This window comes from Carcharhinus amblyrhynchos, chromosome 14, assembly GCF_965287045.1.
Source record: "Carcharhinus amblyrhynchos chromosome 14, sCarAmb.v2.hapA, whole genome shotgun sequence".
Taxonomy (NCBI): Eukaryota; Metazoa; Chordata; class Chondrichthyes; order Carcharhiniformes; family Carcharhinidae; genus Carcharhinus; species Carcharhinus amblyrhynchos.
Window position 1 is genome coordinate 18,279,048 of NC_137337.1, and position 13,624 is coordinate 18,292,671.

The 13,624-nt window shown below is 44.4% G+C and overlaps 1 protein-coding gene across 1 annotated transcript; it reads left to right on the forward strand.

The window, feature by feature from the left end:
- Window positions 1-2,597: 2,597 nt before the first annotated feature.
- LOC145352455 (leucine-rich repeat transmembrane protein FLRT2) lies at window positions 2,598-13,144 on the forward strand. The gene is made up of 3 exons (XM_080202338.1): window positions 2,598-2,643; window positions 4,674-4,966; window positions 5,330-13,144. The coding sequence occupies exon 3, from the start codon at window positions 5,776-5,778 to the stop codon at window positions 7,753-7,755; it is 1,980 nt and encodes a 659-aa protein (XP_080058464.1). The 5' UTR covers window positions 2,598-2,643; window positions 4,674-4,966; window positions 5,330-5,775; the 3' UTR covers window positions 7,756-13,144.
- Window positions 13,145-13,624: the final 480 nt, after the last annotated feature.

Sequence of the window (13,624 nt, forward strand, 5' to 3'; positions counted from 1 at the left end):
CATCATTCGAATGAGACAAATAACCGGGATCCTGTAAAAGACTCTGGAGCACAATTTCAAGCAATAAGACTGTTCTGGTATTCTGCCAATATTTATCCCTCAACCAGTATCATTAAAACAAATTATCTGGTCATTAACACGTTCATTTTTGTAGGAGATGGCTGTGCACAAATTAGTTTACATGTTCCCTATATTACGACAGTGAATACACTTTGAAAGTACTTCACTGGCTGTAAAGCATGTTGCGTTGTCCTGAATGTATGAAAGACATTGTAGAAATGCTTTTTTTCTTTTTGCATTCTTTGTAAGGTTGGCATTGAAGGAGGAAACAATGGTTTCCGTCCTTTCAAGGCTTCTCCTTGTCAGATCCCAATTCATGAATGATGTGTATTCCTCCTCCTAGGGCTGCCTGCCACCCTGTTCAACTGTACCCTGTGAGGAAGCAGCATGTCCAGTGTTAGTGGAACGAGAAGTCCTGAGAAGCTGATGGTCAGGGTGAAACAGTGCTATTGGTGTGAGAAAGTGAAGGAAAGGCCAGCAAAGTAGCACTGTGCACGGTGGCACAGTGTTTAGCACTGCTGCCCCACAATGCCAGAAACCCGGGTTCGATTCCTGACTTGGGTCACTGTGTGGAGTTTGCACATCCTCCCCGTGCCTGCGTGGGTTTCCTCTGTGTGCTCCGGTTTCCTCCCACAGCCCAAAGATGTGCGGGTTAGGTTGATTGGTTGTGCTAAATTGCCCCTCAGTGTCAGGGGGACTCACAGGGTAAATGCGTGAGCTACGGGGGATAAGAGCTGGGTGGGATTGTGGTCGGTGCAGACTTGATGGATCGAATGGCCTCCTTCTGCACTGTAGGAATTTATGATTCTATATATAAGTTTCCTCCCACAGTCCAAAGATAGTTAGGTGGTTTGGCCATGTTAAGCTGCCCCTTAGTGTCCAAAGATGTTTAGGTTGGGGGATTAGGGAGGTAAATACGTGGGTCTGGGTAAGATATACTGTCAGAGAATGGGTGCAGACTTGATGGGCCGAATGGCCTCTTCTGCACTGTAGGGATTCTATAGTCTAGGAGCGTAAGAAGATGGAGTGAAATGTGCTGCAGTGATTGTGGCAACAGTGATGGGAATGTGGGAGGGTAGTGAGTACTGAGGCGAGAGGTAGTTGAAGCTCAGTGGTGAATAATGAGCGACAGTTTACCTTTGTTAACCTGGGAGATCATTACATTTCTGGGGAGGAGGGATGTTGTAACGTGTCCTATGTGTCCATGTCTGTTAAATCCTGTCAGGTAGCTAACCTCGATACCTCCCCGAGTTGGGGGTGTCAGACATCTACTATCAAGGCTGTAAGAGTTACTCCACACCTTCCCCACATACAGCAGACGCTGTGACATCTTCACCCACCAAAAATGTGGCTCCAAAGCTGGAGAAATGATCCCCCGCGGCTCCCTCCCTCAAATGTCCAGTAAAAAAAAACTCGGAGCTCTTTAACAAAGAAATGAAAAGCAAACTTCCTTTTCTTCTTGCAACAAACATGTGTGTCTCCCTCCGCCTCCCCCGGCCTCTCCCTATTCAGAGTGGCGAGTGTGAGCGAATCCGTACCTCGGGCTGTTTGATGTTCTCTTGGGCGGACAGCTAGTTCAGAGATGGGTGCTAACTCCAGCCACGCTGAGAGTTACAGCGATCCTCAGACACTCCAGCCTCCCTGGCGTCAGGCAGACGTGTTTTATTATATATCTCTCTGAGGTGGTGGGGTTAGCTGGAGCAGCCGGGGAGTAGGGGGCAGAATAAATCTTGATCTTGATGTTTAAGCCTGTCTAATCCTCCCCCCATCCCACCTCCCGGCATTTTCACACAGCAATGCTCCAGTCCCACTCTGCACTGTATCCCCATTCTACAAAAAAGGGGAATCCGCCTTTGCACTGTAACAAGTCTCACAACATCAGGTTAAAGTCCAACAGGTTTATTTGGTAGCAAAAGCCAATGGCTTTCGGAGCGCTGCTCCTTCGTCAGGTAAGTGGGAGTTGTGTTCGCGAACAGGGCATATAAAGGCACAAACTCAACTTTCAAAATAATGGTTGGAATGCGAGTCTTTACAGGTAATCTTAAAGGTGCAGACAATGTGAGTGGAGTGAGGGTTAAGCACAGGTTAAAGAGGTGTGTATTGTCTCCAGCCGGGACAATTAGTGAGATTTTGCAAGCCAAGGAAGTTTGTGGAGGTTACAGATAGTGTGACATGGACCTAAGATCCCGGTTTGAGGCCTTTTGATGGATTCTTTTTGAGATGGTGTTGCTGCCCAGAGAAACACACCAGACTGAACATGTTAACACCGCCGGAGAAGGAGCCACCGTGACCCGCACACCACAACGATGTGACTGTCACAAGGGTGAAACCTCCAACGGCCATCAGTGTTACATCGTTGCCAAAGATGTACTTTAGACTTGTCACTTGGACACCTTTGTATTTAAAAATAAATAAAAAATAAATAAGGACCATCCATTAAGATTTTTTCCCCCTTTCGTTCCCCTTAGTGAGATTTTACAACATTTTCTGTTCTTTTTTGTTTCAGATTCCAGCAATCGCAGTATTTTTGCTTTGATTCCCCTGAATGTGTTGGTGTGTCTCCCACAGAACCAGCCTCTCACTGTTTGTTCTTGCTTTATTTCTCTCTCTCTCTTTCTGTGTGTGTGTGTGTGTAGCATGCCAATGTATCTTTTTTTGTGTGTGTCTTGGGTTGGATGGTGAGATTCAGATCATTACGACAGACAGCTGCGGTTTGCAATGTGTCCCCCCCCTCCCCGCCAGCCCCCGCCCCGCAGCCCCCAGTTGGTGAGGTAGCTGACTGCCCTGGCAGTCAGTGTGGAGAGCTTGCTGCACACATACGCACACACACTCACATACACACACTCTCCCTGTGTCGCAGTGCCACCTCTCTCCAACCTCGCCACAGTGCAGGCACACAGCCTGTTTCTCGCCGGGAGCACTTGTTAACTAATGCATGTTAAACCCGAGCATCATCCTAAAAGTCTCTCTCCCCCTCTTCCTCTTCTTTTTAACCCCGTCTTTCCTTGGCTGCGTTGCATTTGTAACAATTTGATGTCAGTCCCCCTTCCCATTCCCAGAAAGATAACTCAGGCTGCGAGATTCGAGGCTTTTTCTCTTTCTCTCTCTCTCTGTCGCCTCCTCTTAAAGTCCTGAGTTTGGGGAGAACAGTCCCCACCACTGGGATCTTCACCACCTCCCCCCCACCCCACCCCTGCCCCAGAACGAGGAAGAGTTGTGCACTCATATCTCCAGAGACTGCCGAGCCATTAAACAGAAGCTGTTGCAACCCATTCTGGAATGCACACTGCACAGTTAAATCTCTCCTTCGGCTTTTTTTTGTGCATGGAATTTAAATATTTGATTAACTACTTTTTTGGGACCAACATACAAGTGAAGGGGTGGGGGGGGGGCACACAAAAAAAACCCTCTAAATTCCTGCTGAATAACCAGTCTTGTCATCCAATTGTTCAAAAAAAAACCACAAGACCTACCACAGCGTCCCTTTGAACACTAAAGGGGGGCCCAGAAGATGTGAACATTGCTGGGGGGAAATGTTCGATATTTTTCTTTCCGAATCCTTGGATTTCAAAGCGCAAGCCGCTTTTTTTTGTTTCAATTTCCCGGTCCGCATGCAATAATAATATTCCAGGGCAAGCCCTATGTATGTACACATATATATAAAAACAAAGATTCCGCTTAGATGGTTCACTAAATCGCAAAATCAATCGTTACTGAAGCTTGCCTGTACTCCCCTCTCCCCGTTGAAATCAGCCCAATCATCTGCTGATTAATGAATAGCGATTGATTTTTTAAAAAAAGGAAAAGTCAATCGTCTAATTCATAATAAACTTTCTCCCCCCCCCTCCCCTCCGCCCCCAACCTCTACCTTTCTGAAACCGCAAACATTCGTCTAAATACTTTGCTTTGCTGCCAGTTTTTTTGGTGGGGGGGGGATGTCAGACTGTAACTGACTGCTGAGGCGTAGCTGTTCAGTTTCTATGCACATATTTGTTCTTTTAAAAGAATTACACCCCCCGCCCCCCACTTCCCCCCACCTTCAACCTACAGTCTCGGAAGCTCCTTGTAATTCTGGGCGAACTCAAGGTTAGAGGAAATTGGGGTGGGCTTTACTGCCAGGAGGGGGCTTTGGGAGGGGGAGGGGGCGAAATAAAATTGTTCATTAAACAAATTCCATAGTTTGTCCCAAAAAAAAGAGAGAAGGGAGTGGACAGAGAGGGAGAGAGAGAGAGAGGGAGAAAGAGAGACGTGTCGAGGAAGCTCCGGCGTTCCGTCCACTGCCAGAGGAAAGCTTTGCCTGTTGGAGCTGAGAGACCTTCTTCACATGGAGAGAGAGATGGGAGGGTCTGAGAGAGAGAGAGAGAGAGATCGCTGTCAGCTGAATTCATTACTGTAAACATCTCCCAGGGGTTTTAAGGGGGAAAGGAAAGACTTACATTAGCAATAAACAGTCGGATACTAGACATCATTACTGGCATATCACACAGCGAACACCAGAAATTCAGGCTGGGGCGCAGGGAGAGTGATAAGTGGCTGGGGCTCTCTCTCTCCCCCTCTCTCCCTCTCTCTCGTTTGATTCTGTGCCTAATGTATAAATCCTCTCTCCTCCCTAGAAGAGGAACGGCGGCAGAGGCGACATTCTGAGGGGCTCCGGTGCTTTGAGGGAGAGAGAGAGAGAGAGGGGGGTAGTGAAAAGCATGGAGAAGCAGAGATATCCTCTGGGCTAAAGCAGAAACACTGTCCAGTGATGACAGGAATCGAGTGGAGTACAAGACAACCTACCCCAAAGTACTTGGACTGTGCTACAATCGCCAAGCCAAGATTCACCATCAAACCAGCAGAACCGTGAAGGAGACGGGAAACAGCAGAATATGACCCAGGCACAGTATCGGACAGCAACGTGAAGGTATTTATAATTTTGTTTCTTAAATAAACTGTTAGGATTTTATATTGCAACCTGATTTTGTTTTTAAATTATCCAGTGCTAACACTAATAAGCCGCCACTGCTTAAATCTTAAATCAATCTCAGGGTTCTTTTTCTCTCTCTCTCCTGAACTAGCTTTTTTAATACTCATTTTATTAGCTGGCATGAAGTAAGCCGAAAGGCAGTTTAATGGGTATACTGACAGCCCATAGATTTGTCCAGTAGAGGCAGCTCTAGGTTTGGAAAAAAAAATACAGCTTCTCTGAGAATATGTGAATCCAAAAGTGAACTGTTCATTTATTTCTTGTGTCTGTGTGTGTTTCTTTTTTGTTTGTTTTTAATAGAATAGGATTCTAGATGTACAAGGCGAGCTGAGATGACACCCCCTTTCTGACTTGGAGCAGCAGTGTGTGACGAAGGGACTCCAGATTTAATAAACCCAAACCGGAGTGCTGCCGGGCGCTGTGTTGCATTTACAGTGCAATTGCAAATTGCCAAATCTCCAGCCGGAAAAAAAGCAGAATGCGATCTGCTTTGCTTCTCTCCTGGTTTAGATGGAATAAATTTCAGAGCTCCAGTTAACAAATTGCTGCTTCCAGTATTAAGTCATATATATACATATATATTTTTTAAAAAAGACGCACAGAAGGATTATTCTCATGTACTGTCTCTTCCCCCAAGTGTTTGGAGCACACACCAGCTTTCCATTCACAGGAGCAGCCTCTGGCGTTGTGGATTTTTTAACCGCCTGCTGTTTTACAATTAGAATTCTTTTAATTGTTAAAGAGTGATGGGAACGTCACGAACCAGAGTCTGTTTCATGGACTGGATTACTTTATTGCAGTTATGGATTATGTTTCTATTGGGACTGTGCGCTCAAGTAACTGGGGCGGATTTTTGCCCTTCGGAGTGTCGTTGTGATAAGAAATTTGTTTACTGTAATGACCGAGGCTTGACATCAGTGCCTGCTGGCATCCCAGAGGGCGCCTCTATTCTCTACCTCCAAAACAACATCATCAACAATGCTGGTTTTCCTCTCGACTTGCGAAATGTGCTCTCTGTTCAGACAGTGTACTTGTACGGCAATGAGCTGGATGAGTTCCCTGTAAACCTACCAAAAAACATGAAGCAACTCCACCTCCAGGAGAATAACATCCAGACCGTCTCCAGGGAAGCCATCAGCCAGCTGCAGGAACTGGAGGAGCTACATCTGGATGACAACTCCATCTCCACCGTTGGCATCGAAGATGGGGCGTTCCGAGAAGCCACCAACCTCAAGATGCTGTTCCTGTCCAGGAACCACCTGAGCAGCGTCCCCATCGGGTTGCCCTTAGGGCTTGAGGAACTCCGACTGGATGAGAACCGCATCTCCACCGTGTCGGAGCTAGCCTTTTGGAATCTGACCCTCCTCCAGCGCTTGGTCTTGGATGGGAACCTTCTGACTGACGGGGGGATTGCTCAGGGAGCCTTGGAACAGCTGATGAAACTCACCGAGCTCTCGCTGGTGCGGAATTCCCTCACCGTGCCCCCGCCCAACATTCCCGGAGACAATCTGGTGAAGCTCAACCTGCAGGAGAATCAGATCAGTCAGATTCCAGTCACTGCCTTCACTCATCTGAAACGGCTGGAAAAGCTGGACCTCTCCAGCAATCAGCTGCGGAGCCTGGTGAAAGGAGTTTTCGATGGGATGACCAGCCTGAAACAGATCCTTCTGAGGAATAACCCCTGGTACTGTGACTGCAACATCAAGTGGGTGACCAAGTGGCTACAGTCACTGTCTTTTTCAATTAACGTGCGTGGGCTGATGTGCCAGGGGCCTGACAAAGTCAGAGGAATGGCTATAAGAGATCTGAATATCAATCTGGTGTCCTGCCCCATTACCACCCCTGCTCCCCATGTCACACCCGTGCCCCCTGTCCCCTTGCCCTCTGCCACCGTGACTGTCATCTCTGCCACCTTCGACCCTGCGGCCAACACCTCCCTTCTCCCCTTCGCCCCCGGGTCAACCCCCCTGGTGCCTACAGGAGGCAAAGGATTCACGGACCCTTGGCCAGTTGGCCAGTTGCGACTCACTGTCCAGTTCGCGAATGACACCTGCATCCAAATCAGCTGGCTCGCCATCTATGCGGTGACCAAGTACAGAATAACGTGGGTGAAACTGGGCCACAGTTTGGTCGGTGGCATCATGCATGAAAGGATAGTGAGTGGAGACACAGAGCAGCTGAGCTTGCTGAACCTGGAGCCCAAGACGACCTACAGGATTTGTATGGTTCTGTTGGACGCCTCAAATAACTTTCACCCCGAGGACGATACAGTTTGCTCAGAGGCCACCACCAAATCGTCATCTTTTAACACAAACATGGCCTCGAGTCCCGAGCAGGCGACCCAGCAGGACCTGAGCTCCCCTTTACTGTTGGCAGGGCTGATTGGGGGGGCAGTGATCCTCGTTCTGGTGGCCCTGCTCAGCGTCTTTTGCTGGCACATGCACAGAAAGGGGAAATACAATTCGCACTCGTGGAAGTACAATCGAGGAAGAAGGAAAGATGACTATTGCGAGGCTGGCACTAAAAAGGACAACTCAATTCTCGAAATGACTGAGACCAGTTTTCACATAGTCTCACTAAATAATGAACAAATGCTTAAGGAGGATTTTAGACTGCAGTCGATATACCCTCCGAATGGAGCGATTAACTTTACAGACTGCCACACCAGAAGCAACAGCAGATACTGTACGAGTGGCGCTCCAGATTTAGAACAATGTCATACATGACCATGCAGTATACAGACCCTGCAGTTATAGGACTTTCTAGAATATATTTGTGAAATATTGTCCAGACAGATTGCGTCTGCCTACTGTGTAATTTATACAGTGTAAAAAAAATTGCTATCTTTTCTATTACAAAAAAATAAGTAGCAACAATTTTGTAATGCAGTCAAGTGGTTTGAAAAAGAGATTAAGTATGCTGTATAGTTGTTGATGTACAATCAAGGCCTATGTTCATAAATGATTCTTTTTTTTTAAACGTATGACAGCATTTAAAGACACCATTCGGGGTTTAAAACATCTTCTGAACAGTTACGCTGGCATCTAATTTAGAAAGCAACAAAAACTGATGGTTAATTTGATTTTCCCAGGCTGTCCCTCCATAATGTTTACTCGCCTTCCTATTTGAAATTGTTTCCTTGTCCCTTGCTGTGCCATTGACACCTTGCTCCTCACGGCCATCTCGGGCTGTGAGCCTGAATGTTAGTGCAAGCAAATGACCTCAGGGGACAATCCAAGCCAAGCCCAACATTCGTCTGTTTTCCAGCAATGGGTCACGGCATGTAGCAATGGTAACTTCTGATTCTTTTTCTTTTCTTTTTCCGCCACCCTCACCCTCACACATTCTGTAGCCCAGGGCATGGCAAGTAGCTTTAACACCCAAGTATTCATCAGCACCAACTAACTCAGCTCAGGCTGGAAGTTGAACACAAAACCCTGTGGTCTCCATAATTGAAACCACATCACACATCTTCCTCATGACCCTTTTCGGGAGCTTAATCTGATCTGTCAGTCGGCTGTTCAGTACTTTCAGTTTATCGTATGTACACTATAATTTAATATGCTTTTAACACAGTCTCCTTAAACCTCCACTTAAACTCCGGCCTTCCCTTTTATTCAATGCTATGATTAGATTTCCCCGAACAATAAGATCAATTAAGTTTTCTAGAATTTGAACTGCGATAGTCAATATTTAATATATTTGAAGAGCATGATGCTTTCATTATAATGAGGTCGGAATCCATGTGGAATTTACTGCAATGACATTTTGTGTGTTGCGGCACCTTGTCGATTAACAAAAACACATTTGGATTATTCTCAAACAACAGTAACTAATTACAAAGGGTACGTAGTTCTCATTGTTGATTTGTTGAAACTTTGTAGATCTTTTCAACTCTTAACTTTTCAGGGACACTTTAACAAATAAAGATTAACAGTGCTTTGGCCCCGAGTAAAGCAAACCATGGCAACAGTGAAGAATTAGGGCGGCATGATGGCACAGTGGCTAGCACTGCAGTCTCACAGCACCAGGGACCTGGACTCAATTTCGGTCTCAGGTCACTGTCTGTGTGGAGTTTGCACGTTCTCCTCATGTCTGCGTGGGTTTTCTCTGGGTGCTTTGATTTCCTCCCACAGCTCAAAGATGTGCAGGTTAGGTTGATTGGCCATGCAAAATTGACCCTAGTGTCAAGGAAATTAGCAGAATAAATAGGCGGCATTACAGGAATAGGGCCTGGACGGTATTGTGGTCGGTGCAAACTCGATGGGCTGAATGGTCTCCTTCTGCACTGTAGGGATTCAGTTCTATTAGGATAGCAACTTGCTGACCAATTCAGGACCAGTGAAACCAAACATACATTAAACCTACACAAGCAGATTAGTGTTCCATAGGGCTCCCCCAGGTAATATTTACATTTGCATCTCCTTCATACAAATGGAAGCCACTTGCTACATTTCACACTTGTCGTCTTAGATTGATGGGCCATCAAATTGGGGCATCAAGTAATTATTATAATCAGATATTCAATAAATTGTTGGGACAATTTCTTAAATGCACAACTACATTACAGTTTGACAAAAATGGCATTGTTTCTTAGTATAGTGTGCAGTTCTTTCACAGGAGCATGTTGCTGTCGTACTAAATGAGTCTTACCAAGATAATTCTGAGTGCTAGTTTGCAGCCGATACCTTCATAGTCTAAACTGAAGGTATTTGTTTCTTTCTCCCCTTGTCTCTGTCTATCTCCCTGTGCCTTCCATGCCACGAGCAGGATGACCTGTTTCCTTACCCACCCCCCCACTACCAGCTCTGTTGGCAGCCTGAGGGGAGGGTGTAAGCTCCATCATGGCATGACCAAGATCAGGAATTCTCCATGCATAAGCACAATCTCACCCGCGTACTATTCCATAGTGTCACCAACCAGAGCTCCAACGCTTAGGGCTGTGTGCCACAATATCCTGTTTAGTTGACACAAATGACAGCTTGTTAACTGAAGAAATGTGACTCCATTTTAATATTAAGAACAGTACTCTGTACAATGTCTGAATGATAATAGTATTCTGTATAGTACTGATAGGTAAAATATTCATACAATACCCTATCTTAGACATACTGACGTTAATGAAAACTGAAGGATTCGCAGCTCACTTAAGTTTCTGAAGATCATGGCTGGATTTTTCCAGCTGTTCATGCCACCAGGATTCTCCTGTCCCGCTGGCAGTGCATCCCAGCCATAAATTTCCCACCGGCATGGAGTGACATCAGTGGGAATTCCCATTGACAGTGGTGGGACCAGAGAACCCCGCCACTAGCAAACAACATGCCACCTCCCACTGGCGGGAAACACACGGCTGGGAGGCTGGAAAATCTCACCCCGTATGTTTAGTTGATTCAATTTGATTAACCCGCACAGACATTGACCACACCGAGATATACATTCTTTGTATCTTCCATTCGGCAGTGACAGTTCTGAAGTGGAGCCAGTTTTGGGAATAAGCAATACTGGTAAACCGGTATTACACCTAAAGTGAACAGAACAATAAAAATCCAGATACATTTTTTTTAAGAAAATGCCTACAGCAAATAATGCAAAGAAGTGTGTTAAAATCTACAACTACTTTTGTAATACAGATGTCAGAACATGTTTGTGCAAATGACAGTGGCATTTTAGTTTAACTTTTCCTTTTTGTTCCAAATTTTCCACAGTGCAAGGAACCAAAGTTCATTATCTTGCACCCTTTTGGTGTATCATGTATGTGCCTTGAATTTAAATCATAATGTCAAGTCCTTGAAAGCCTCCTCATTTCCCCCAGCCTTTTCTTTTGCAGAGAATGTATGAATACGTGAAAGAAACAAAGCTTTTGTGAAACAATAAACAGCTATGAAAGTTGAATATGTAAAAAAAAATTCATGTGAATCATTTTAATTTCAGGTAAAGATAACCCTGTGACCTTTTACATTTGTGCAGTCTTGGAGTTCTTCTCTTTGGTTCTGAGTTGTTATGGAAGCAACAAATAACCCTTCTTTTGTGACTTAACGACCATTTTTTACCATTTGGAAGTACTTCTAGTAAAAAAGACTAAAATGATTGTGTTTTTTTAAAAATGAGAACTAGGACATTTTTTTAGTAATTTAAACAAATACAGTGACCAAGCAATTTGTCTGTGAAAGTAAACCTTTGTGGACCAGCACACGATAACCCCTGATGTGGTTATTCAGTCCCCTTTTAAAATAAAAATCACCTGAACATTTATTAAATTGGACAGTGTCACCTTACACAATGCAGCACATTCCTTTGGATCCAACATGCAAGGACCTGTTACCATAATTGACAACCAGTTAATCCTTATTTTCTAACAGATCAATGCACTGCTAGCTTTTTATTTTTTTACGTAGCTGCTTCAAAGCCAATGTTGTTATAAAAAAAATCTTTTAAAATATTTTTTCTACTGCTGATGTGAATTGAAAAAGAACAACTTTTTTTTTAACAAATGGGTGAAGGAACACATAACTGAACCAGAGGGTGTTAAAGGGAGCAAGGTCACTTGTACTCAGCTTTAGTGTTTAGCCTTACCTAGAACAGAAAATCTCACGTTGAAAATTCAACAGTGCGTTTTATGTTTTGTATATATTTTTGTCTTGTCAAGGTGGGAGAAAGAAATCTCATGCTTTATATATAAAATGGCTACTCGATGTAACTTATAATAATGCACAGATATACTTGTTATACTGACAGGTTGCAGATTCCAGAGATACTCTGTACCTCACTTGCATATTCCTTACTTTCGACAAATTCTCTGTATTTCTAAAACATTGTTTGAAGGATGTCCATAACCAAAATAAAGTATGGTCACAATATATACAGTGCTGGCATTAGAAACAGCTTCACATTATTTGGAATGAGCGGGAGCTACTGAATGGGACAGGCTGGTGAATTTTTGCTTGCATCCTAATCATAAACGAGCAATTCCACTACCTTCAGGAATTGGATGCAAAGTGGTGCAGCAAATCCTACTGTGTGATAATTGTAGAGGTACATGGGAATTGCAAATTCTGCAATGCCAAGGGGTCACTTGCCCGATAACAAGAGTGGAGATTTAATGCAAGACGTGTCTCAAAAAGGGTTTCAGTTTGCATCTTTAGTTGCAAAAGGCAAACTCCCTGGTGCTTGTATTTTATCCAGAGACAGAACATTGAACTGTCACCTCAGCTCACCCATCAACGATCATGTATTTTTATTTTCTGCCTCCAAAATTCGATGGTCTAAGATTGCAGTAGTTTCACTGATGCCCCGCAGTGCTGACCCTGCCACAGTTTGCAAGACCATTGCATCTGCCTGGGGCTTCAGAATGGCTTTGACATTTTTCTAGCCCCTCAGAAGATCCTTGTTCATTCCCAGCACTGGGAGCAGGGAAGAGATTTGGCAAGACCCATCCCAAGAATTAAAGCATCTCCATCAAGCATAACTTGCTGCCACTTCATTCCACCACCCCCACCGACCCTGACCTTCCCCACAGCCCCTGCCTAACCTGTTTATGTGTACAGGTACAAATGTCCTTCGCTCGCCTGGGTCCCCTTCTTTCTCCTGGTGGGACAAACCTCTACCTTGTGGAAGTTAATATACTTCATCTCTCTTGGTTAACAAGCCTCTAAGGAGAAGAAACAGGAACTCCTAGCCCTGCTCTTCCTCTTTGGAATCACGGACTTATACAAACCGAGGGTCTACCCTTACAAGGCTGAAGCAAGTTATACATCTCTATTTGTTTCCCCTGAAACCCCCAAGGAAGTATTTTTAACTGCAACAGCTACTTCTTTGCTTCAACCACTGTTGAATGGCAAAGCAATATAATAGAGAACATCACTGAAAAACTGGGTTACAATGCAAAGTGATGCTGCACTTCAGAAAATTTTGGGCTGTCATATTACAAAGGGATTCAACCTCCATATAGCAAGCAAAAGCATTTAAGACATATTTAAGCTCAGACGGGATCATTGTTTGTAATACAGAACACAATGGGTTTTTTTCACATTTGATTCCCAGAGTTTTTTCAGTGCATTGAAACTGTGGAACTGTACAAATAAATACAGATGTCTGTAAATTCTAATTTAAGCCTTACCTTTGTTCCATCTGATTTATTACCTAATAAAGAGTCTACAGACTTTCTTTTCTGTTATATTCCTCTCAGCAATTCTAATATAATTTCCACATCCCTGACCGCCACTAGAATTTAATTGAATAGCGTTTTCTTCCAACTAATGTTCTTAAATTTGGGCCCACTCCTTCCAGGGTGTTGACTTGTGTTGCACAGATCTCTGGTGGTTAGTCTTCACATTGAAAGCTTTGACAGTGAGTGCTGGCAGCATCCATTACCACAGGGGGAATCATGCCTACACCTAATCTACTGCTTATCACATTGTCACAATTTCCAACACAGGACACTGTGTAAAATTAAAGAAATGGAATTATCAAATGTTTTAAATCTCCCCAGCCAAGAGTTTTTTTAAAATTGGTTCAGGGGTTGTACATAAGGACATAAGAAGTAGAAGCAGGAGTAGGCTATCTGGCCCCTCAAGCCTGCTCCGCCATTCAATAAGA